A 22,858-nucleotide genomic window follows, 5' to 3' on the forward strand; every position below is an offset into this window, starting at 1 on the left:
TAGAGACTGGAATACCAGGACCCATGCAGATACTGGTACAGGCGGTAAATCTGTCAGCACTATCACTGCACCAGATTGATGCTGATGTCACCAGGCCTGAGTTGGAAGATATGAATTATTATGGACAAAGAAGAGGATCAAGTCCCTGCAGCTTCAGGAAAATCAACAAAACATGGTGTATTTTTTTTCAAAACAATAGGGTGTTTACGTTATAGTCAGAAGTTCTTGGCAAACAGGATAATCATCAAGTCGCAGTAAAAGATTAAGTGCTCAGGACATGCATATGATTAACAGTTGTACGTTAGGTTTAAAGAAAATAATAGCCTACACTTATTTACAAAGGATCAGAAAGTCCGTATTGTGTGATGCTTCGATTTTACATTACATTTTACATTTATCCAATAGTTTTTTTGTCATCTTAAACTGAAATTAATGAACGTCCCATAATAGTCTAATAATAATTTACTGCTGTAGTATAGGCTACTACTCAAGCAGTGCATGCAGTAGGATATGCTGTATTAATTTAACGCAGTTCCATTGACAATTTATGCAAACGACGTTGTAACCTGCTGGGACAGGCTAGTAGCAGTAGCATAAAGTCACAAAACTTCAAAATGGCGGATCGTGAAGAGGGTGAGTTAGCTCAAAACTAAAACTATATTGTGTTTTGGTCAAAGTTTCTTTACCAACATATAATAATAAGTAAACAGATGAAAACAAACGAATACGTGAAAGTTGTGAGCAGTAATAATCAGGCTAATTATGCCGTCCTTGTGTAGCCATATGTTGTTGACTGACCCTGTGTTACGATGTAGCCCAATAGCCAATGACGTTACCAATGAGCACCCTAGCTATTCCGTATTAATATAAGTCAAGGTAGGCTAATGTTAACATTATAACTAGTTTACCTAGTAGGATACCACAGAATCCTTTTATTCGTGCATCTGTTGTTTCCTAATGTGCGTGTATAACCACCGCAACTATTGAAATCGCAGAGCGAGAAACTTTGTTACAGTGTAATGAACCTTATTTAGGCAGACCCAAAATCAACAATTTTCTGTATTTCTTTGTCAGTTAGGTTACATATTACTGTTTGTGTACATACCCAGAGAATGAAGAGGAGGTATATGAGGTGGTGGACATAACAGAATATGCTAGACGTCAACAGTGGTGGGGACGCCTGTTTGGAAACAACTCGGGCCCCATGGCAGAGAAATATTCGGTGGCCACACAGATCGCCATAGGTGGAGTGAGTGGATGGTAAGCGGGTTTACCATCCACTGGGTTGGATGAAAATCTGGAATGCTGGACTGCAACCGGTTTACCATTGTCTGGATTATCAACTGATACATTTTGAATATTTCTGCAGTAGCCTATTAGTCCAGCTATCATAAGGAAGATGGTTGGATTATGTTAACTTTACTTTCAAATATCAGGTGTGCAGGTTACGTATTTCAGAAAGTTGGAAAGATTGCAGCCACAGCTGTGGGTGGAGGATTCCTGTTGTTACAGGTACTACAAGACGTCACATGTTTACACATTTACCATTTTTAAAAGCATTAAATATTTAAATGAGAATTGTGGAAAAAAAGATCAATCGATTATTTTCTCATTTTCAGATAGCCAACAACAGTGGCTATGTACAGGTGGATTGGAAAAGAGTGGAGAAGGATGTCAACAAAGCCAAGAAACACCTGAAAAAGAGGGCTGATCAAGCAGGACCAGAGCTCAACTCGTTCATTGAGGATGTATGCATGCTTTTCAAATATCAACAGTTTATCGTTTATTGTGTGCTTTTGTGTTGGGCTAACCCGCCTAAATCGACTGAATGCAAAATGTTCCATTGCAGTCCTCAGAGTTTGTGAAGAAAAATGTTGTCGTCACAAGTGGATTCATCGGAGGGTTTTTACTTGGCCTGGCATCATAGGTGCTCATTCCTGCTGTAGAGAACCAACCAACCAACCGTGGATGTGAAACTTTCCCTCTTCAAATGCTGGTGTTGACCAACACTGTCATCAGCATGAGCCAAAGTGTTGTTACACATTAACAGCAAACAGATGATCACAGCTGTATGTCTACTGTTGTATGAGGCCTAAGTGTATATCCTATATGCCATAGAGGTATAAATATATATCTCCATGCTAAATGTACTGTTTCTACCACATCAGAATGTTCATGTTGGTGCCACTATGGGGTATAGCGTGAGAAAAACACTATCACTTTCAAGGCACACTGCAGCGTTCATTGTAGATGCAGATGTACCTATCCCGGGGTTTAATAGCTCATACAGTGAGACTTTGGGTCATATTTATTGCTCTGTTTGGGCCTGGCCATATACTGCACAATAATGTATGCATTGTTAAATACAATCATATCTGTCGCCGTTAGGTAGCAATACAATATGCTGGAAATACAGAAAAATTATATAATATTGTTTTATTCTATCGCCCTGGTTCTGCTTGAATGTGTCCATGGCACTCCAGGCATAGTTATATAGCACTTGCCATGCACATTTTATGTTTTGTAATAAAAGTACTTGAATTTCACTTGGACTAGCAATGTTTTGGTTTGTTTTGCCTTCATGAGAGTGCAATATGAGAAAGGCTGTGTTTACTAGCCTCTTTTTGACTTATTTTGCCCAATATAGCCAACCTATTCACCTTGATACTAGTAGGCTACACAACACAAAATGCTGTTGTGTGTGTATTGTTCAAGATAATAAAAGTGAATAACGGACGTTTTGTGTTTTTGTCAGTCTTTCAATATTAGCTATAGCTATCTTTTTTTAGTTTGCGACTTTACCAAATATCCTATTGAAACTGAATGTATCAAAACTATAATGCCAGCACTTAGCAGATGTTGCTAGGCAACGTACCCAAACAACTCTGGCTAGAACTTCAAATTGGAGACGGACTGGTCAGGTCTCCTGAATTGGTTTTCAAACTGGGGGAAAACATTATATAATCTATCCAAAACCTAAACTGCCAGTATGGCGCTCCCGATGGGACCTGGGAATTCTCCTAATAAAAACGTAAGTAGCTAATAACTGTTACTATTCGTTGAAACATTCCGATAGCCGCTGGCTTACAGTAATGTAGTTAACGCTACACATCAGGATTGTTCCCACTGCTATTGTACTACTGGTACAGTACTGTAGCTAGGCTAGAACTACAAGTACACATTCAGCTACCGTTTTCATTAAACGTTTACTAACAGTATACTGTTAGTATATAGTCTATATATGGTCGCCATGTAGCTTAGTAAAACTAAGCACAAAACTAAAGTCAGTTGAAGCTTGATAAAATTGAAGCTGCCAATGTTAGCCTACATTTCTCGTTTTTATTAATTTCCTTCTCTCCAGTTGGGGAAAGACAAATTCCACAAGTCCCAACATTTTGACTATTCCAATGGGGTCGCTATGATGGTGGGGTCTGAGAAACCAGGCATTGGAGGGGAACCACTTCTGGGTCAGAAGACTTGGCCAAAGTACTCTGTGTTCCCCAAAGGAGAGGGCAGTGACATGCCATCGTGGGTGGCCTTTGACAAGCAGGTCTGTTTCTCAATACTAGAGTGAAGTTCACTAATAATTATCGAGAAAACCAGAAGGATATTGCTTTGTTAAAATGTCCTTGCACTTTACCACTTCACTTTGGTCTCTGCAAAAATAAAACAAAAAACAGCATTTGAGACATTAGTGGCGTAGGCTTCCTATCTCAGATTCCATCGGCCGGTGTCTATGTAAATTAACTGTGAACTTTGTTAAACTATGCTGCTGCGTTCACATCCCTTATCCCCTCTCCTCTGAAGGTGCTTTGCTTCAATGCCTACTTTGAGGAAGCAGTGACCCAGAAGCAGGAGGAGAAGTACAGGGTGCGGAGGTGTAAGATCTACTTCTACCTGGAGGACGACACCATACAGGTGGTAGAACCCGAGTTCAAGAACAGTGGTATCCCTCAAGGTGAATGTCACGTTCATTTCGCAAACATTTGACGAGGAAGAGGATGGCGCTGAGCTGTCAGGCAAATCCAGACTTGAGTTTTTCTAGTCATCATCAGATTATTTATTAAAGGGTTGTTAGTGACTGGGCATTGATTGTCGGTTACAGGGACGTTGATTCGCCGTCACCGCATTCCACTTCCACCTCCGAATGACAACCAGTTCTACACAGTGCACCATTTCAACACCAATCAGCAGATGACACTGTACTCGCGCACCTTCATGATCACAGACTGTGACTCTTTCACCAAGAACTTCCTGAGGAAGCTAGGGGTCCGCATCAATTGCCCCGGCTCCATCCCTGAAGACCCCTACAGCAACCTCCGGCAACAGGTGGGGGAGGAGAGAGGGAGAGGAGAGTAAGGGAGGTAGAGGGGCTATGGTGGAGTTATGTTAGACAGAGAGAATGGGGGGGGGGGGGGGGGATGGGGCACACAGATCCCCATAGGTAGCGTGAGTAGATTGTTAGAAGGGCCCAAGTGGGTTGGAATAAGATCTGGCATGCTGGACTGCAACCCACACACCATTCTCTGGAGTAATAATGCTTTTCTTTTATTACTCTAAAAATGACTCCTGCCTTCCCATGAATGATAGATTTATGTTTACCTTTAAATATCAGGTGTGCAGGCTATGTATTTAAGAAAGTAGGCAAGATTGCTAACCTTATGAGAGCCATGCGAGAACCCAAGTTGCCAAGTTCCACGTTATTCGTTTAGTTTGTGCCCAATCCACAGTTGTTCATCTAATCACCTGCCAAATTAATTTTTTTGAAGTCCCCATCCTATTGCAAACAGTTTTCAAGGACGAGTTCAGTTAGTCAGTTAGAAGACTGCAGCCACAGCCGGGAAAGCCGGGAGAGGGAGGGGTAAGGGGGAGGTGGGTGAGACATGGAGAAAGGGGGGGGGGGGGGGGGGTCCGTTACTTCTCTGCAGATAAACGCCATTGTTCTTAATCCATGCAATGCATATGTAGATGGAGGAGAATATGAAGCCACTGAGGCCCTATGAGAGGCAGGACACGCTCAAGCAGTTCCTGGATCATGACCGTAACGTTCTGAGGTTCTACTGCCACTGGGACGACTCGGAGAACATGTTTGGTGACCCGCGGGAGCTCACGCTGCACTACTTCCTGGCTGATGACACCATCGAGATCCGTGAGGTCATCTACCCCAACTCTGGACGAGACGCTGCGCCCAAGTTCCTTCACAGGAGCAAACTCCCCAAGGTGAGCTTGGAGTCAGGCTGTTGTTGCTTCATTTAGCAAGCTGCGTGAGACCAGATTGGAGCTGGAATTGCTGTCCAGCAGTACAAGACATGAATGACTGTCCCCAAAACAGGCCCTTTCTCACAGCAAACACCGGTGGACAAGACAAACGGGTGGCCTCGCTCTCCCACCGGTTTCTTTCTTTCTGGCTGTCTCTCTCTCTTTGTCACTCTCGGTCGCTCTCCCTCGACATCCTGCCTTCCTTTTCGCTCCTCAGATCTTTCATTCCTCCTGACAGGACTAGAGGACGTTCTAGCCTGCCTCCAGCTCTCTCCAGCTTTCTCCTCCACTTACTGTTCCGACTCTAATTCATTCTGAAAGGGTGCCCAGACAATTCATTCATTTGTCTTCACATTGTTTGTTTTTTTTCCCCAATCTAGTGATTGTCAGTCTGATTGTTTCGTTGCCGTTCCCCAAATGTCATCTTGAAAGGTTGATGCAAGTCCCCAAGCCAGAGACACATAACCACATCCCCACTTGGCTGTCTCTCGACGTGTTTGTGGTCTGTCCTCACTCTACAATGTATCGCAATCCGTCGCCATGCAAAGATCCATATCTGGCTAAGCTGATGCGGTTCAGCTTCTCAGCTTTGTGTGCGCGCTGCTGTGTGTGTGTTAAGAACAATACAGGACGTGTGCGTGTGCGTGATTAACACTATTCCGTTCCTGTGTCTTTCTCTTCTAGCACGGTCCCGTGGCCAAGCGGCAGCCTGGAGAGATCACGGGCCGCACGGTACTCAACGTGTTTGGGCCCATGGGCCAAGGAGGACGCTACATCCTAGACAGCCTCAGAGTACGTCTGGACGGGGCTGGAGGGAAGGGCTGTTGTCTTAGCTAAACGTAGCGAGAGCTCGACGGCACAGGCACCATGAAACCTTTCATCTTCTCCGCTCGGGTTATCGCACACTCTCTCCCTTCCCCCTCTCTCCTTCTCTTTCCTACTCTCTCTCTCTCTTTCTCTCAATTCAATTCCATTAAATAATGCTTTCTTGGCATGAATGAGTGAGCATTGTTTCCAAAGCCATATAAGTTTGAACATATCAAAATGATGATACATGTGTTAAAATAGAATAAGAGTAATAACTACAATTGAATTATAACAAGAAATGAAATAAATATGTGTGTATAAATAACACTCTCTGTATCTCTCTCTGTCTCTCTCTGTGTATTTCATTCTTTCAGACTGGTGCAGTTCAGGATGAGTTCTATAAGGACAGTGACCTGACTCTGGGTGGGGTAGTGAATGTGTGGGGTAGGAGGGTAGTCATCTGTGACTGTGACAACTTCACAAAAGAGCACTATCGCACCAAGTACGGCATTGGTAAGTCTCAAACGCAACAGAATATGGTAAGCAAAAAAAACAAAACAATCATAAATAGTTTGAGACTTGCACTGCTTGAGTATGACCACTAGATGTCCATAGAGTTGCAGAGTTGCATGCCGGCAAACGGGCGCAGTCTTTTTTGTGGGGCAGCGGGCCGTCTGGTAGGTTGAGTATATGCCGTGGGACCTACAACCCATCTCCAGCCCCATCTGTCATCCAGGCCGACACCAGAAACCCCCTGTAATCACCCTCCAGCCTCTGCCCTCGACCTCTAGACTCAGGGGCCAGGAGAGGGGGGGAGAGAACAGGCTCATGCTCCACCAGAAGAAGTAACCCAACCTGGGCTTGCATGTGTTAGTCTCCCCGCTCCCCCTCCAATGTTTATGGCTTAGGGTGGTTGTGGAGCTTGTAGCATTAGTCACAGCTGATGTAGGCAGAGCCCCCCAGTGACAGGCCTCTCTGACGGAGAGCCCTGTCTGACCGCCCGGGGGTCAGCGGGCACAAGGTCATTATCTGTGACCGGGCTCATACGCGAATGGATGACACGGACAAAAGCCTTCTCTTTGACCTCCCTCAACTCTTCTTTCTGCCTCTCTCTCCTTGTCCGTTTGGCCTCCCCCTTTTTCTCGCCGTCTCCAACCCACTCGTCCGCTCTCTTAGAGGACTTTACCCCCATCCAGTACAAGGCCCCCCCTGCCCCCAAGCCCCCCCGGCCAGTGCCCCCCTACAATGGTTTTGGCTCTGAGGAGGACTCCCTGTGCTCCTGCCAGGGCCTGCTGCCCAAGCCTCCTCAGAAAGACCTCTGCAAATTCATGGACAGGTGAGAGAGAGAAGCCCGCGTGGGCGTGTGGCGTGTTGTGCGTACGTTGATTTCTCCACAGCGGCGGTGTTTGTGCGTGGTCGGTGTGTTTGGGTGTGTTTTGTGTGAGGATATTGACTCGATCCTGTGTGGACCTCCCGCCTCAGGCAGGGCCTGGAGAGCAACGTGCTGAGGTTTCTGGGGAAGATGGTGACGGACAACCCCGTCAACAGAGACCGGGTGTTCATCATTTCCTTTTACCTCGGCGATGACACTATCTCCGTGTTCGAGCCCCCACAGAGGAACTCAGGTCAGAACAACGACTCCCGATCACGCCGAGAACACAACAACAGCCATACCCTCTCCTCACCTCACCTCTCCTCCTCCACCCCAAATCCTTCCCTTGCCAGGTGTGCTGGGGGGTAAGTTCCTGGAACGCGGTCGCATTAAGAAACCGGGCCAGGAGCTTTTTAAGAGTGAGATGTCGCAATACTTCGGTGCTCGGGACCTGTTCGTTGGCGCTAGGCTCGCCCTCAACAACCAGGCCTTCCAGCTGGTGGACGCGGACGATTACGCCTTCAACTACATGGAGCAGCATGCTGAGCAGGTGGGGGAGCACTGGAACTGCTTTATCCTACACACTCACTTCCCTCAACGCTTCTTTGCATCAGAACTCCCATCAGTTGATGGGAGCTCCCTGATGTGTTTAGTCATTAGGGTGACTGTTGGTAAACGTAACAGAAGACTGTTCAGTTGTTACGTTCCTGGACTAGCATACCTCTGTTTCTCTCCAGTTCCCCATGGCTAATGTAGGCACCATCATCAGTAAGATTCGCTCCGTCTCAGAGGAGAAGATGAGAGAGGTCAAACAGTTCCTGGCCCTCAGCGACCCTGGCAACACAGGCCTCATCCCCTACGAGCCCTTCAGGTACCGGAGGAGACCGTCCCGCAAACTCTCATGAACCTGCCAATGCCTCCCAGCAGCTTTCCTCCGATCAGACGAGGGCAGCCAAGCCATCTGTCCTGGTGCCAAGGTCCCAGCAGCTGGACTTGGATTGGTCCTGCCTGCCGTTGAATTCAGAGTTGATGTGTGTGTCTGTGTGTGTCCGCCAGGGGTCTGCTGGTGGGGATGAATTGGGGCCTGTCGGAGCACGAGGTGATGATGCTGGGCCGGTGTTTCTCCGAGCCGGAGCAGCCCGGTGATGACCTGGGCCAGATGCTGGCTGTGGCTCAGGACCACCTCAGGAAGAAACACTTTGAGAGCTTCGCTGACATGGCCAGGGCCTTCACGCACGAGGACCGACACAAGTAGGACAACACGCAAGCACGTGAAAAACAAACCCATCAAAAACGCTTCGCGAAACGCCGCTAACGGTGCACAGGCTTTTCCGAGGCTTTTCCCATGTCAACACGCGCATGCACCAACGCGAGACACACTCACATTTCCACACAGGCACATTAGCGTCACGCCGAAGCACCAATCCTGCGGCCGGGGCCTCATATCTGTGAGCAACAATTCGTTCCAGAGGTGGAACCAGACGATCCCCACAGACCTGTGTGGCATGTAGCTCTTACATTCCGCCCAGGCAGTGCACACACACACACGCGCACGGGGTTTGTCCTTGTGGCTGACGCTGTCTCCTGTCTCCAGGCTCGGCCGTCTGTCCACCAAGGAGACCAGGACGGTGTGCAAGGCCTTCCATCTGCCCCTGGCTGACGACCTGCTCAGGGCCCTGCTCCAGAAGTACACGTTTACACGGCTTCAAACGATGACGCTCGGCCTAGGCCGCGGGTTGTTCTCCGTGTGTGGCCGGCATGAGGGGAACTAACGCATCTCTGTCCCCCCGTGTCCAGGTTCCAGACGGGGGATGAGATCGACTACCACGCCTTCCTCGCCGGCATCAACTGGAGGGAGAACCCTGCCACTCCGGTGCTGCCCGGTGATGCCCTGAAGGTTAGAGATCTGTGCTCGCATGTAGGCAGGTTAACTGAAAGGTTGTCGAGCGAGGCGTCGGCGGGCGCGTTTGGGGACTATTTCCTCGTCCTCAGCCATAACCCAGCTTGAGAGGCTCTGTGATCTTCTCTGACGCGTCGGTCTTGACTAGCCGTGCAGTTGTAATCAGGCGTGTCGAGCCACAGGACAAGTTGAGCAGAAACATGTGATCTGGGCCCCCGCAATGGAGGGATAAACAGAGGAGCAGAAAATAGAGCGAGACAGTAAGGTAGAGGGGCGGGGTGGGGGGGCGGGGGGGGTAATAGGTTTTCTCCCTCGAGACGATGAGGATTTACGGTGACATCAGTAGAACATGTCAGGCCTCATTGGACATCTAAAGCTATAGGCGTGGTGTGTGTGGACCTGTGTGTGTGTGCGTGTTTGTGGGTGTCTTTGTTCTGTTTCCATACGCTCTCTAACAGTGTGCCATCACTGATTTCCAGCTTTTTTCGGCCTCACGGTGCCCTAAGATTGTCAGCCATTCTCTGGTACGCTACCCTGCCTTCCTTGACGAGCTCTGTGGAAGCCCTGAAGAAGAGTAAACACTTCCACTGTCTCTTTGGCTCACCTCCAGCATTCTGCCGTGTCATAGTGATGACATCACCAGACCCTCCAGATTCTTTTGCTTTAAGCCTCCTTTCTAAGGGCATTTTTTATCTTTTTTTCGCCCTTGCTCTTCCATTGGCTGTATGCGTGACTGTAGGCCAACTCCAGAATCTAAAGATAACAGCAGACATTACAGATAGCCAGAAACCAAACATACCTGCGGAAGTAAACAGTGTTATCCTTCTCTTACTCTCATATGAGGACATTATTTGTCCTGTCACCTACAAAACTCGAGGTGTACTTCAACACCAAGCAGCACAGGAGCAGAACACAGACAGGTGTAGTCAGTGAGACGCAGTACAGAGCTGCTGAGACGAGCTGTGCTGCTGTTGTGTCCAGTTTGACGCAGACTGGAGCGGGGAGGCCCGGGGCCCAGCAGTGGGGAACGTCAACTACTCAGTCCTTCTGGAGAAGGTTCTAGACCGTGTGAAGACCCCCACGGACACAACACTGTGACCCAGCACAGAGAGGTGACCTCTCCTGGCGCCGTCCTGCTAGCCTCAACGCCTTCAACTCATTGTACAACTCAATTGGACATTCTACTGTGGCTCTCTGCCTTTCGTTATTTTATCCTGAATTAAAGAATGTAGATTACATTTGCAACCAAACATCTGGGTTTTGATTATGTTTTGTGTGGAAAGTATGTGTTTGTTTAGTGGCTTACACATCAAATAAGATACTTAACTATGGTATGTGAAAGGCTGGAAGGCAGGGTCGGAACACGTGTTTGTGTGTGTGTGTGTATTTGTTTAATTGTTTTTGTGGGGCCCAGAAACCCCCTCAGGAATAGGAAACGAAGGAAGATTCCGGGACATTTTCTCTGTCCTTAGCGGTATTTATAGGGGGTGAATGTTTAGGGTTAGAATAAGTGTTAGATTCATATGAAGGATTGAGGTATGGAGTTATGGATTCTTTTAGTGTTAGGAGCTAGTGTTAGGTGTAGGAATTAGCTTCAGGTTAGGTTTTTGTGTTAAGATTCATGTTAAAGGTTAGGGGGAAGGTTTGGGTTGGGGGTTAGTGAAAACAGGACCTGAATTGTTAATCCCACAAGAATAGGTAAATAAACCTGTGTGTGTGTGTGTGTGTGTGTCTGCTAAGGTACAGTACATGTGTGCATAATATGTTGAATTAGTGAGAAAGCCATAGAGACACTGTAAAAGATACGAGGCATTAAACCAGAACCATATTTCAGCCACGGGCTGACAAACACACACACACACGTTAAGATTACGAAGTATCCGCCTACACTGAGCTGAGTTGATAAGAGAGGAAATGACCTTGGAACGAAGGACTAGGTCTCACTGAGCTCCTGACCAGATCAATGCTTCCAGAAACTTGACCCAGATGCCTGCAGAGGACATGGACAGTCTGGGAGGACAGGCCATGGAAGACCCACTACCGGAGGACCTGAACACACAGCTCCAACGGGGACAGAGAAGAAACCTGTTTTCGAATGACACCAGTGAAGGTTATGGTTATATATATGTTTGTACGAAGCATTGATTGGCAGAGAGATAGCCAGGTGTTTGATTAATGCCCAGAAACACCCGTTTTGGAAAGCAATTCCTTGTTTGAGGCGGCGAGGGGAGTCGGGGCCTGTTCACAAGTGTACAGTTGCATGTGTTGCTGCGTTGTGTGCGTGCGGTGCTGGTGTGTAACAGGGCAACAGGTTGGTGTACAGGTTGGGGCTCCACTGTAATCAGATCCTCCATCTCGAATGGAGGCTTTGCTGCTCTGGGGTTAACTGAAACATTTCGGTAATCAACGATCCAATCCCCCCTTTCGAGCACACCCTCTCTTTTGTCTCACTCAAACACGCGCACGCATGCACTCACTGCAGCACCCCCCTATCCAGGCAGCAAAGCACAGAAAGAGGGTATGACATCACCCAGGGTATTATCAGGTCTTCACTGTCTGCTTTCACACATACTAAAATATTAGCCTCACCCTCCGCTGCCTGCCACAGAGGGTAGTGTGGACGGGGAGGGGGTGTTGGTGATGACGGTGGGAGGAGAGGGTGTGGGGGGGGGGGCACACGGGGGCTTCCTGAGCACAAACTTGGCCTCCCGAAACGGTGGAAGGGGGTGCAATCAGGGGGTCAGAGTGTACACCCCCCACCCCCCGATTCTACACACACAGACACACACGGCTGCCCATCAGAGCAGCACAGCAGCTAGCCCCGAGCTGAGACGCAGGCCCCGTTTCATGCCAAAATGGCCTCCAACCCTGACGAGGAATGACCTTGGACCGCGCACAACAATCCATCAAGACACAGCCCACCTGCACTACCCCGCCCATTCCAAAGGCTCACATTTTAGGAGCTGACTAACATGTTGAACGTTCAGAGCATGTACGCCATCAAAAGATACCGTAAGTATCCAATGAAAGAGTCAAACCTCCCACAACATCATCCATCACGGCTGACCTTGGCTGCTGTGCTTCTGCTGGACTGTCGGCTCTGATGGAGAGCGGTCTCTGTGGTCTGATAGCCTTCTCCGCTCAGACAGAAGAGGGGAGCGCGGAGGCCCGACTCAGGAAGACCCGTGTAAGGATGTCTGCTCTGGTCCAAGTTTACTGTTCTTCTGCTCTGTCTTTCCACACTGTAAAAAACGATATGCAGGAAGGTCATAAATGTTTCTGGGGTTGAAAGATCTCCAGTGTGTTGTGGGGGGTGAGGAGGGGTGGGCCTGTGTGTTTGTGTGTGTGGAACGTTTGATACTGTTATGGCTAATCTATGAGGGCTGGATCGTTAAAGCGCTCCAAGGATAATAGGGGAAATGTTTGTTTTTAACGACAACCTCTTTTCTTGTTAAACAGTGTAGATAATCGGTCATGTGCATCCATAACAACACGAGTCCAGCGTGCATCCAAGCATCCTGCACAAACAAGAGATGTCAAATAATTCAGGACTACACGGTGGAATTAAACTGAACTCAAAACTGTCTGTGTCATGGATCATGACGAACCTGGCAGGAAAAGAGAGCCAGTCTCTGGTCTTTGGCTGAGCAACAGATGCAGAACTAAAGGAAGATAGAGGGACTGACAAAAAGAGAGAGAGTGATTCTAGTAATCCTGTGTGCCTATAGGCACTGGCCACTGGATGTTAAGCAGGGCAAGTCCCCTCTTACAGGGTCAACCCCTGCCCCAGGTGCATATGGGGAAACAGTTAGCCACTTTCCCTCTCTCCCTGTCACTCAATGGGTAATGCTCTCTCTACCTATATTTCTATCTACATACCTATCTATCTGTCGCTTTATCTCAATCCATTTCTCTGCCCCTCGCTCAGAATCGCTCTTTTCGAGTTTTCATCTTAATCCTAATTTCTCTCTGACCCTCCCCTCTCCTGAAGCTAACCTCCCCCAGCTTTGATATCAGCCATGTTAGTCCCCCAGCAGACATTATCCATTTACCCACTCCACCTACAAGGCTCTGAACACTTGTTCAACTAGAGTGTGTCCCTTGGCACCCCGGGCCAGACCTGGTACACTCATCAAACACGTTGTCTTTGGCAGCTGTAGGCCAGGACATTATTCTAGCTGGTAAAATGAAGAGAAGTTATTCTACACCAGCTGTAAATTAGAACACAGGGAACTATTTTCATTCGGGTCTTTGCTCCCGCAGGACTCCATTTTGGACTGGAACGAGCCTGTTTTTCTGTTGCGAGCCGGTCGACATAAATCTCTCGAAATTATGGGCCCTTTTCCTTTTTTTCATGTTGCTTGAAATAAGAGAGCAGATCCATCTCCTAAATGAAGACTGAATGTGTTCCTGGTCCATCAGTCAGTCCTCTGTGGGCTGCTGGCCCTCGCATGCATAATAGGAACCTGCTTGGAACAAGCCTCCCAGCCAGTCTACTGGTCTGGGTTACAAACAGACAGCTTCAGTTAAAAAACAGACAGAAAGAGAGCGAGCGAGATAGAGAGAGAGAGAGAGAGAGAGAGAGAGACAGGGATTAAAGAAGAGGGAGATAAGAGGGAGATAAGAGAAGTAGGGATGGGAAGAGAGAGAAATGTACAGCGTAAGTAAGTAAGTCAGACAGGTGAGAGTAGATCTGCTGCTGTGTGGCCCTGACCGGACCAGGCGGGGCTGGTGCTCTGTGTGGCCCTGACCGGACCAGGCGGGGCTGGTGCTCTGTGTGGCCCTGACCGGACCAGGCGGGGCTGGTGCTCTGTGTGGCCCTGACCGGACCAGGCGGGGCTGGTGCTCTGGGTGGCCCTGACCGGACCAGGCGGGGATGGTGCTCTGGGTGGGGAAGCATGGAGGCGAGAACCCAGGTTCGGTTCTGGAACCCTCCGAACGCACTCCTCTCCGAAAGGATAGAAGCTGAGAATACGTCCAACTCCCAAACTTGCGCATCATCAACTACAACCCAGTTACACATCGACATGTACAGTGGGACTGCCATGGAGGATAAATCACTGCTGTAAAACTACAGGCCCCTATCCATCTTAACCACCGGCAGTACACAGCCATATCCATGACAGAGGACTATTTTGTTTTAGTTTGGACTATTTCTGGCTTGTAGTCACACACACACACACATACACATGCATGCACATACACATATTTCTCTACCCCTCCCTTTGTATCCCTCAGAGGATCCAGAGAAATAAATGACTGCAGATGGGATTTCGATTTTGCTTTAGCAGAACATTTTCTTTACGTGATATTAGGATACATCACCTCAACCCAGTTAGGCTGTGTCACCACCTTACCTGAATACAGGCCGTCCATGCCAAGTAAAGACACTCTGGTTTCACATGGTTGAGTTATGAGCATTTAATTGCGCTGTATTCACCAGGGTGATAATTTAAAACGCCTGTAACTGTTATCCAAACACAAATTTCACTTGCTTGCGTCTCTCCTAGGTGTCTCTTGGTCATGTATACGTTTCTGCTCTCCTGCTGTTGGCTGTAAATCAGAAGTGTGTGTGTGTGTATGTGTTTGTGTGTGTGTGTGTGTGTGTGTGTGTGTGTAAGAGAGAGGGAACAGGTGAGAAATTTGGGGGGGTTCAGCCGAGGTCTTGCAGGTAACTGTGTTTTGAAAACTTCTGACCCTCCCTAAGCCCTACTTTGTTAAAGCAGCTTGCTCCTTTATTTCCCCTGAGAGTTTAGGCTGCATACCAGAAGATCTGTCTGTCTGTCTGTCTCTGTCTGTTTGTCTCTGTCTGCCTGTCTGCCTGTCTGTCTGTCTGTCTGTCTGTCTTTCTTTCTGTCTCTCTCCATATACTTACCTACTTGCCTGCTTATCTTTCTGTCTGAGAGAGATAATTTAAGATGTCAGAGACAGACATCTTAAAATACTCTCAACACCCTTTATTGTTCCCAGGTTTTCTGACAGACCTATTGTTAGAGCCATGTTTATAGATATCTTTGTTTCGACATGTTCATCTCGGTCCTCTCGTTCTCTTTCCGTTCCATGCTTTTTCACTGTCAGGAATGCGTCTCTAACACCCTGAACCCCTTCAGACAGACACAGATTGTATATGTGCACCCTGGCCCCCCTAACCCCCCCCCCCCCACACACACACACACACATCCTGCACCTTGGTTTGGACTAGTCTTCCTAACAGCCTTGCCACCGGTGCCAGTATTGATATCAGAGGCAGATTGATCATTCCCCTGTTACCCAAACTGTGTCAAATCGCAAACCATGTTTGAAATTCCAGATAGGCCAGTATTATAGCACGGTTGGAAACGTGGTGGGGGCCTCGGGGGAGGTATGACAGCTATTGTCAAATGCTGACAACGACGTCTTCCTCGCGATACCACTCTCATTTATCTGGCTCCCTCCTCGTATTGTCTTTGGGCTGTCTGTATTTACATGAAGAAACAGAAGACAAAGGAGGGATGATTTGACCACAAAACATCTGGTCCTGACAAGGCCACCGCGTTACCACTCAAAAGCGGGCTCTTCCTGGTTGTTCAGGAAACATGCTGATGGGCAGTCATGGTGAACATGGCTCTTTATGTTCATCGCCGTAAGCTTCAGCCCGTAGATGGATCGTGTGTAGATTGGAAGTGAGCAGACTTCCACCAGTTCCACAAGAGGAGTATCTTCAAACCGAGAAAAGCCACTTAACTACATGAGCAGTCACTTTTTACCCAACACATGGTTGCTGTGAGTATAACCCTCTGTCTCTCTCTCTCTCCATTTTTCTCTCCCAACTCGTTCACCCCCACCCCAGCTATCCCACCAACCCTGACCCCCCCCCCCCCAAGCCCCACTCAACCCCCTGGTGTCGTGTAGAGTCGGGAGGCGCGTGAAGAGAAAGGCCGGGGGACCAGTTGTTTTTAAATAAACTAATTCTGCTAACAGTTTTATAACCCTGACCTCGTAAAACTGGCCTCAACTTTTGGTCAGCTCTCTGATGGCGCAAGCAGAGCAGTCCAAGCCTGGAATTCCCATTTGCCTGTCAGGAGCATGTCGGTGTGTCAGCTGGTGTGTGTGTATGTGTCCGTGTGTGTGTTTGCGAGACAGTGTGCGAAAGTGTGTGCGTTTGTTTGTGTGTGTCTTCTGTGATATACGATTGCATCTACATTTGACAACCATCCTCAAAGGCACAGCATCTCACCCCCTTTCCCTCTCTAGTGCCTTCCTCGAGAAAGTACAGGAGTGTAAATGTGAGACAGGGCAAAAGAGGGGAGAGGTAGATGAACGAGAGAGACAGAGAGAGAGAGAGAGAGAGAGAGAGAGAGAGAGAGAGAGAGAGAGAGAGAGAGAGAGAGAGACTGTAAGAAAGCTGTGTGAGAGAGAGGGAGAGGTGAGCGGGGGGGGGGGGGGGGGAGGGGGGCGGAGAGAGGGGGTGAGGAAGGGAAAGTGAGCGAGACAGCGGGAGGGAGAGCAGAGAGCTCACACAATGAGTCAGGGAGAGAGCCCGCATGTGTGAGAGAAAGATAGAGAAGAGGGAGCAAGTGGAAGAGGGGACAGAGGGATTGAAAAGCGATCCAGTCCGCTCGTGGTGTGGGGACAGCGGCTGTGTGGATATTGCTGTCACTCCGCTGATCAGGACTGAAGGTAAGATACCGCAGGAGCTCCGGGGGGGGGGGGGGGGGGGATCCGTTCGTCCGACTCCAAGCCCAGGAGCAGGACTCCTCCGCAGGTGTAGATGCCAACAGCGGCCACATCAAAGATTCTCATTCGCTGTCAAAGATTACTGTATCACGCACGAGCTGTCGATTTCCAATTGAAAACCGAACATCGCCACAGCACAGACAAATCAGCTCGAGCTTCATGCTGTCTGTTGGCTAGACGGTATATTTATGGATATAAAGCTTGATAACAAAGTGTCGGGAAAATGATTGATGCTGTCCAGATCTCTGTGTGCTCCACTGCTCAGGTATTCCAGTTCCTCCTGGGAGGTATTTTCAGCCAGAGAATCTGTCAGCCAGACACCGGTGGGTCTGATTAGGACACACGCACACAATTGGGAAAGCGGTTCGGAGGATAGAGTATGGGCGGATGGGTTGACGGTGTGAGGCTAGGTGTTGCTTGACGTCGGTTATAATTCACACGCAGGTTAGACACACTGGAATTCTCTGTTGAGCTAGATGAAGTTGAATGGGTGTGTGTTTATGGCTGGCATATCAACAAGGTTAATCCCTGTGGATGTATAATTCGCAGGTGTGTGTACAGTGTGTGTGCGCATGCCTGTGTGTGTGTGTGTGTGTGCGTGCGTCTGTGTGAAAGACAGGGTTAGTACCTTGTGCGTAGCCTGTGGCTGCTGGCTTATGCTGCAGGGAGATGATGACAGATATAATGGAGTCTGTGGTAGGTAGAACAGAGAGATGAGATACTACCTCCATCTATCAGAGAGAGAGTTAGAGAGAGAGAGAGAAAGAGAGAGAGAGAGAAAGAAAGAGAATGAGAGGGAGGGAGGGAGAGAGGGAGAGAGGGAGGGACATAAGTACGGTAAAAACAATGAGGGAAGTGAATGTGTGTGTACAAAATAAGTGCAATAAAAGGGGATGAAAAAGGAAACCAGACCACAGGGAAATGATTGAGAAGAGACAGAGACAGCCAGTTGACAAACCAAAGGCAGAGATAGTACAACACCAACGAAACGGAAAGGAGGCATGTATGCGGGTTTCTCTCTGTGTGTGTGTGAGAGAGAGAGAGAGAGAGAGAGAGAGAGAGAGAGAGAGAGAGAGAGAGAGAGAGAGAGAGAGAGAGAGAGAGAGAGAGAGAGAGAGAGAGAGAGAGAGAGAGAGAGAGAGAGAGAGAGAGAAAGAGAAAGAGAAAGGTGAAGAAGATGAGAGTAATGGTGTGTTCGAGGCAGAAGGAGACAGACCAAGCGACCCACACTTCCATCCAGACAACACGGACCAGTTGAAGCCAATGAGAAACAGCTCGCTGAGAACCAGGAGTGTGTGTGCGTGCATGCGTTTATATGTGTGCGTGCTTTTTAGCTTGACAAAAAAAGGTTCTTAAATTGTTTGGAGAAGGGGAGGAAGAGGTGTTTTGGAAATGTCACACATTTGTCCAGACACAGATGTTGAGTCACTGCGGAGCTGACAAGAAAGTGTGTGTGTGTGTGTGCGTGTGCGTGCGTGTGCGTGTGTGTGTGCGTGTGTGCATTTGGACCTAAACTGAGATGGCTCGCCAGCAATATCACGCCACTGTAATAAATGTGCTTATGAGAAAGGAAAGTGTGCACTCAAGAGACCACACACCACAGAGAAAGGGTCACTTTAATCCCCATCAGGATCATAAACTACACTGGAAGGGTGCTGTGTGTGTATCCCAGACTTGCAGTGGAGCAAAGAATTGAGCCACCTTCACGCAGGAGCGGCTGTTCTTTCTGATGTGGTGAGGTGGGTCTGTGCGTATGACCAGAAATCCCAACAAGGATAGTAAACTAAGAAAAAAACGAATCTGAAGAAAATCTGAATCCCCACAAGTTCAATAACAATTTCTAGGGGGTTTACCATTAGAATGCATTAAGGGTTGGGATTCGGAGTTAGGTATAAATTTTAGGTTAAGGTTAGGGTTGAGGTCAAGATTTGGGTTAAGGAAATCAAAACTTTGAGTGGGACTGAATTCTGAGACCCCACAAGGATAGCTGTACACAACATGTGTGTGTGTGTGTGTGTGTGTGTGTCTGCTGCAGTGTTCCCTGTGATCTTGCTAAGGTAAATAAATGTGGTCATCCCAGTGCAGGGTATTAGCCAGTTAGCTGAGGGATGAGGTGCAGGGCTCATATCAAAGCAAGGTTAACACCTCATCACGACCAGGTCTTAGAGTGGGATGTACTGCCTTTAAATGGGCCAAACCTTGCACACACACACACGCACGCACAAAAACATATAGCTTAACACACACACACAGAGGAAGATACACACATACAGTCACAGGACCTTCAATCCCCACAGGTGTCTGTTTCTCGCTCTCTCTTCCGCTATTTCCTCTTGGTCTTTGCCACACACACACACGCACACACACACACACACACGCACGCACACACACACACACACACACACACACACACACACACACACACTACACACACACACTACACAAACACATACACAAACACATCAGTGTTTCTGAGAAGTCTAAATTGTAAAGCTAACATTAGCTTAGCCTCACCCTACCTTCTTCTGTTGGCTGTACACTGGCCTCAAATCCACACGGTTTCTCTTATCTTTACCGGGTGGATATATTTAGGGAAGAGCTTAGCTTTAGGAGGCTGTCGCGTAGGGGGTGAGAGAGTGTGTGTGAGCATGTGTGTGTGTGTGATTGTGGGGGCGGGTTGGCGTCAGCACACAGTGGCAAAGCTTGGCACTCTGCATGCCGCACTGAGTTTGTGTGTATCTGTGTGTGCTTGAATACGTGTGTGTTTGTGTGAGTGGGGGGCAGGAGACAGGTCTGTGCACCCCCCACCACCACCCCCACCCCCCCCCCCCCCCCCACCCCCCCCCCCCCCCGCCAGGAATCTGCCCTTTAGTTTATTAAAAGCTGGTGAAACAATGGAGGGAGGTGAGGCAGGGAGGAGGAAGGAGGGAGGAGGGAGGGGGCTGAGGGGGTAAATGAACCGAAAACAATGACGTAAACCCTGGGCATGGTGCTGTATAATGTACAGAGGGAGGGAGGTAGGAAGGGGAGGTGGAAAGTGTCGTAATGTGGTGAGAGAGCGAGCAGAAGAGAAAGTTCAAAGACAGCAAGGGCAGTGATCTAGAGAGCACTGAACGGTCCAGCTTACCTGCAGACCCTCCCCGAGTCCTCCCCGTTCAAGGCTCAAGGAGGGAGAGCGACGGGGAAGAGAAAGACAAAGATACAAACGTAAAAGAGAGAGAGAGAGGATAAAGGGAGGGTGGATCCTTCCTGAAAATCTGATTCCAGCACCAGTATCCCAGCAGACTCCCACGTGCGCTTTAAAAGAGTGTGTGTGTGTGTGTGGAGCGACAGACGCAGAAGAGAGGTGGGCAGTGGATATTTATACATGCATCCCTCTGGCGACAACACCTATTGTGAAGCTAAACTGGGTAGGAATGAGACATCCTCGTCCCCGGGACACGTGGCTGGAACAGTCAGGGGCTGCAAGGTGCCATTCTCACCGGCACAGCCTCAGAGAACTGTCAGTGTTTCACAACATATGTGCCATGTCCAGTCAACTTACAGTTGAGTTCCATAGGCTGGGCGGTTCTGGGAAGTATTTGTTTCGAACTTTGTAGAACGGTATAATATTTCATGTATCAGGCTGATTTCCTTGGCCTTAAGGGCTGTGCTGGTTCGGAGAATGACAATCAAAGCCGTATGCAGAGGAAGATTGTAGGAGAGTCTCCTTGAGAAAATGTGTCTAAGCTATCGCAAGGGATGTGTTTGTGCATGTTGTGTGTGTATGTCTGTGTACATGTGTCCACGTCTAGCCAAACATGTAAACCGGGGACTCCCATGTCTTCACACTAAACCCGGCTCTAACTTCTCATTCCCTTCCACAGACCCACAGCCTGAACCCAGAGAGGTCCAGTCATGGTTGGATATAGAGAGGAATTCAGTTGTAATTATCTGGGGATATCTTAACTTTCCTAGCATCCCTCAAAGCCCAGTGTTTTTGGTATCTATTCTGTATTAATAGTGTGTTGGAGGAATGTGGTTACTGTAAATGAAATCCCTTTAACCCTTAAATAGTGGGCTTTGTACAACTATTATTACAACTATTATCCCCAGGGGTTTGGAGGAGGTTAAAGCCAAGTGGTTAAAGCTCTAAACAAAGTGGACAGCGTATGAGTGAGGATTCACTCAGCCTTCCACTCAAGGTAAAGTCTGGACTTACAGTCCAAATGTTATCCAGATTGGGTTCTTGTCTCCGACCCGCTCTATTCGTGACACGCGGTCCTACTGCAGTTCTACTGAGCCAGTTAGAGGAGGAGGGACATACTGCAGGACGTTGACAGAGAAACAGTTTTCAGTCCTTTCTCAAGTGATGGTGACAGGACCGTCTGAGCCTGAGGGGGACTTCCGTATTTGCGGTGGGTTACTGGAGTGATGTAGTAATATGACAATGAGGAACTCACCTCCTGGGTCAATCACGCTGCCAGGTGAAGAGTGAAGGGTGTGTGTAGAGCTGGTCACACACACACACACAAACAAACACCTAGGAACTGGGATAGCTAATTCCTGGAACAATTCCCCTCACTCCGGAACTCCTTTTTAAGCTTTTTTAACTCTTTGTCCAATTTGTCAAACAGCTTTTGGAGAAAGAGAGCTGTTTACCAGGGCTTGGATTTTATACACCCACACAACCCTTCACCCTCTCTCCCTGCTCAGCCATCCCAGAACAGGGCACCAAGAAGCGGAGGGGGGGGGGGGGGCGGTCGAGGGTGACTAGGCGGCCTTTGTGTTGGGGCACACCAACCCAGAGCGCCTCAAGCAAACCTGTTTTTGGTGTAGTACTATCGAATAAGAATACGTCTCCACACAACAACAAAAAAACGTTTCCCATGATGTGGACAGCGGGCTATGGATCGAGTCTGGCACAGCTACAACTCTCCTACAATGGACCCGAAAAAAAGAAGTTGTTTACTTTAACACGTTTGAAATTGCTTGAGTAATTCAACATGAAGGAACTGATTGTGTTGTTTGATAGGTTGTTGCCAATGAAGCAGTTTGCTCAAATGAATAGAGAAAGGCGGTGAGGTGACACTGTGCTCAGTTCCAACACCGCCCTTTATCACACGCTACGATATACCCCCACTGCTATGATTGAGGCTCACCCCTGACCCCTACAGGAACATGGAGTAGTACCAAAGGTCCAAAGTTGGACTTGCGGATAATGAGCAGAGAGAGTGCAAGGAAAGGGAGGGGAATGTGAACAAAAGAATATCGGACTCCATGACTCAGTAGAACTCAATTCTAAATAGCCTGAGCCGTATTTATATGGATGGAAGAATGGAAACGATTGAAATAATTTTACACATCCCGGCATGGAGTTGAAGAGGGGAGGAGGTTTCAGCTGGTGTTTGTGACACCCGGGGTTCCATAAATTTGAGTCCAAGGCAGGTGTGAGGGAGTTGGGGGAGAGGACAGCAGATTGTCCCAGTACCCTGGCTTGCCCTTTGCCCTTTGACCTTTGCCCCCAAGCACCCCCACAATGACCCCCACACAGGCAGGGCCAAACACACACAGTCCAACAGATATGCTCACAGGCGCACGTAAACAGGCTCACAACCTCTCAGGCTCACAACCTCTCAGGCTCACAACCTCTCAGGCTCACAACCTCTCAGGCTCACAACCTCTCAGGCTCACAACCTCTCAGGCTCACAACCTCTCAGGCTCACAACCTCTCAGGCTCACAACCTCTCAGGCTCACAACCTCTCAGGGATATGGAGGTCTTTCCCGTTGCACATGTCCATGCTTACGCAAACACACACACACC

General features: G+C 48.4%; 2 protein-coding genes across 3 annotated transcripts; both read left to right on the top strand.

Annotated features, from left to right (window-relative positions):
* The first annotated feature begins 520 nt into the window (after positions 1 to 520).
* On the top strand, positions 521 to 2,737 carry fundc1 (FUN14 domain containing 1). Its single transcript, XM_062457109.1, has 5 exons — positions 521 to 633; positions 1,110 to 1,260; positions 1,437 to 1,512; positions 1,620 to 1,748; positions 1,850 to 2,737. The coding sequence occupies exons 1-5, from the start codon at positions 615 to 617 to the stop codon at positions 1,925 to 1,927; spliced, it is 453 nt and encodes a 150-aa protein (XP_062313093.1). The 5' UTR covers positions 521 to 614; the 3' UTR covers positions 1,928 to 2,737.
* A 158-nt stretch (positions 2,738 to 2,895) lies between these two features.
* efhc2 (EF-hand domain (C-terminal) containing 2) lies at positions 2,896 to 10,576 on the top strand. 2 transcript variants are annotated; one of them, XM_062455994.1, is made up of 15 exons: positions 2,896 to 3,031; positions 3,362 to 3,550; positions 3,808 to 3,958; positions 4,106 to 4,329; positions 4,969 to 5,220; positions 5,944 to 6,051; positions 6,441 to 6,579; positions 7,243 to 7,402; positions 7,549 to 7,691; positions 7,792 to 7,988; positions 8,176 to 8,309; positions 8,495 to 8,689; positions 9,033 to 9,125; positions 9,236 to 9,335; positions 10,320 to 10,576. In XM_062455994.1, the coding sequence occupies exons 1-15, from the start codon at positions 2,990 to 2,992 to the stop codon at positions 10,434 to 10,436; spliced, it is 2,244 nt and encodes a 747-aa protein (XP_062311978.1). In that variant the 5' UTR covers positions 2,896 to 2,989; the 3' UTR covers positions 10,437 to 10,576. The 2 variants fall into 2 exon arrangements, with proteins under 2 accessions (XP_062311978.1, XP_062311979.1); XM_062455995.1 differs by having other exon boundaries at positions 9,818 to 10,435.
* Positions 10,577 to 22,858: the final 12,282 nt, after the last annotated feature.

This window comes from Osmerus eperlanus, chromosome 3 (assembly GCF_963692335.1).
Source record: "Osmerus eperlanus chromosome 3, fOsmEpe2.1, whole genome shotgun sequence".
NCBI lineage: Eukaryota > Metazoa > Chordata > Actinopteri > Osmeriformes > Osmeridae > Osmerus > Osmerus eperlanus.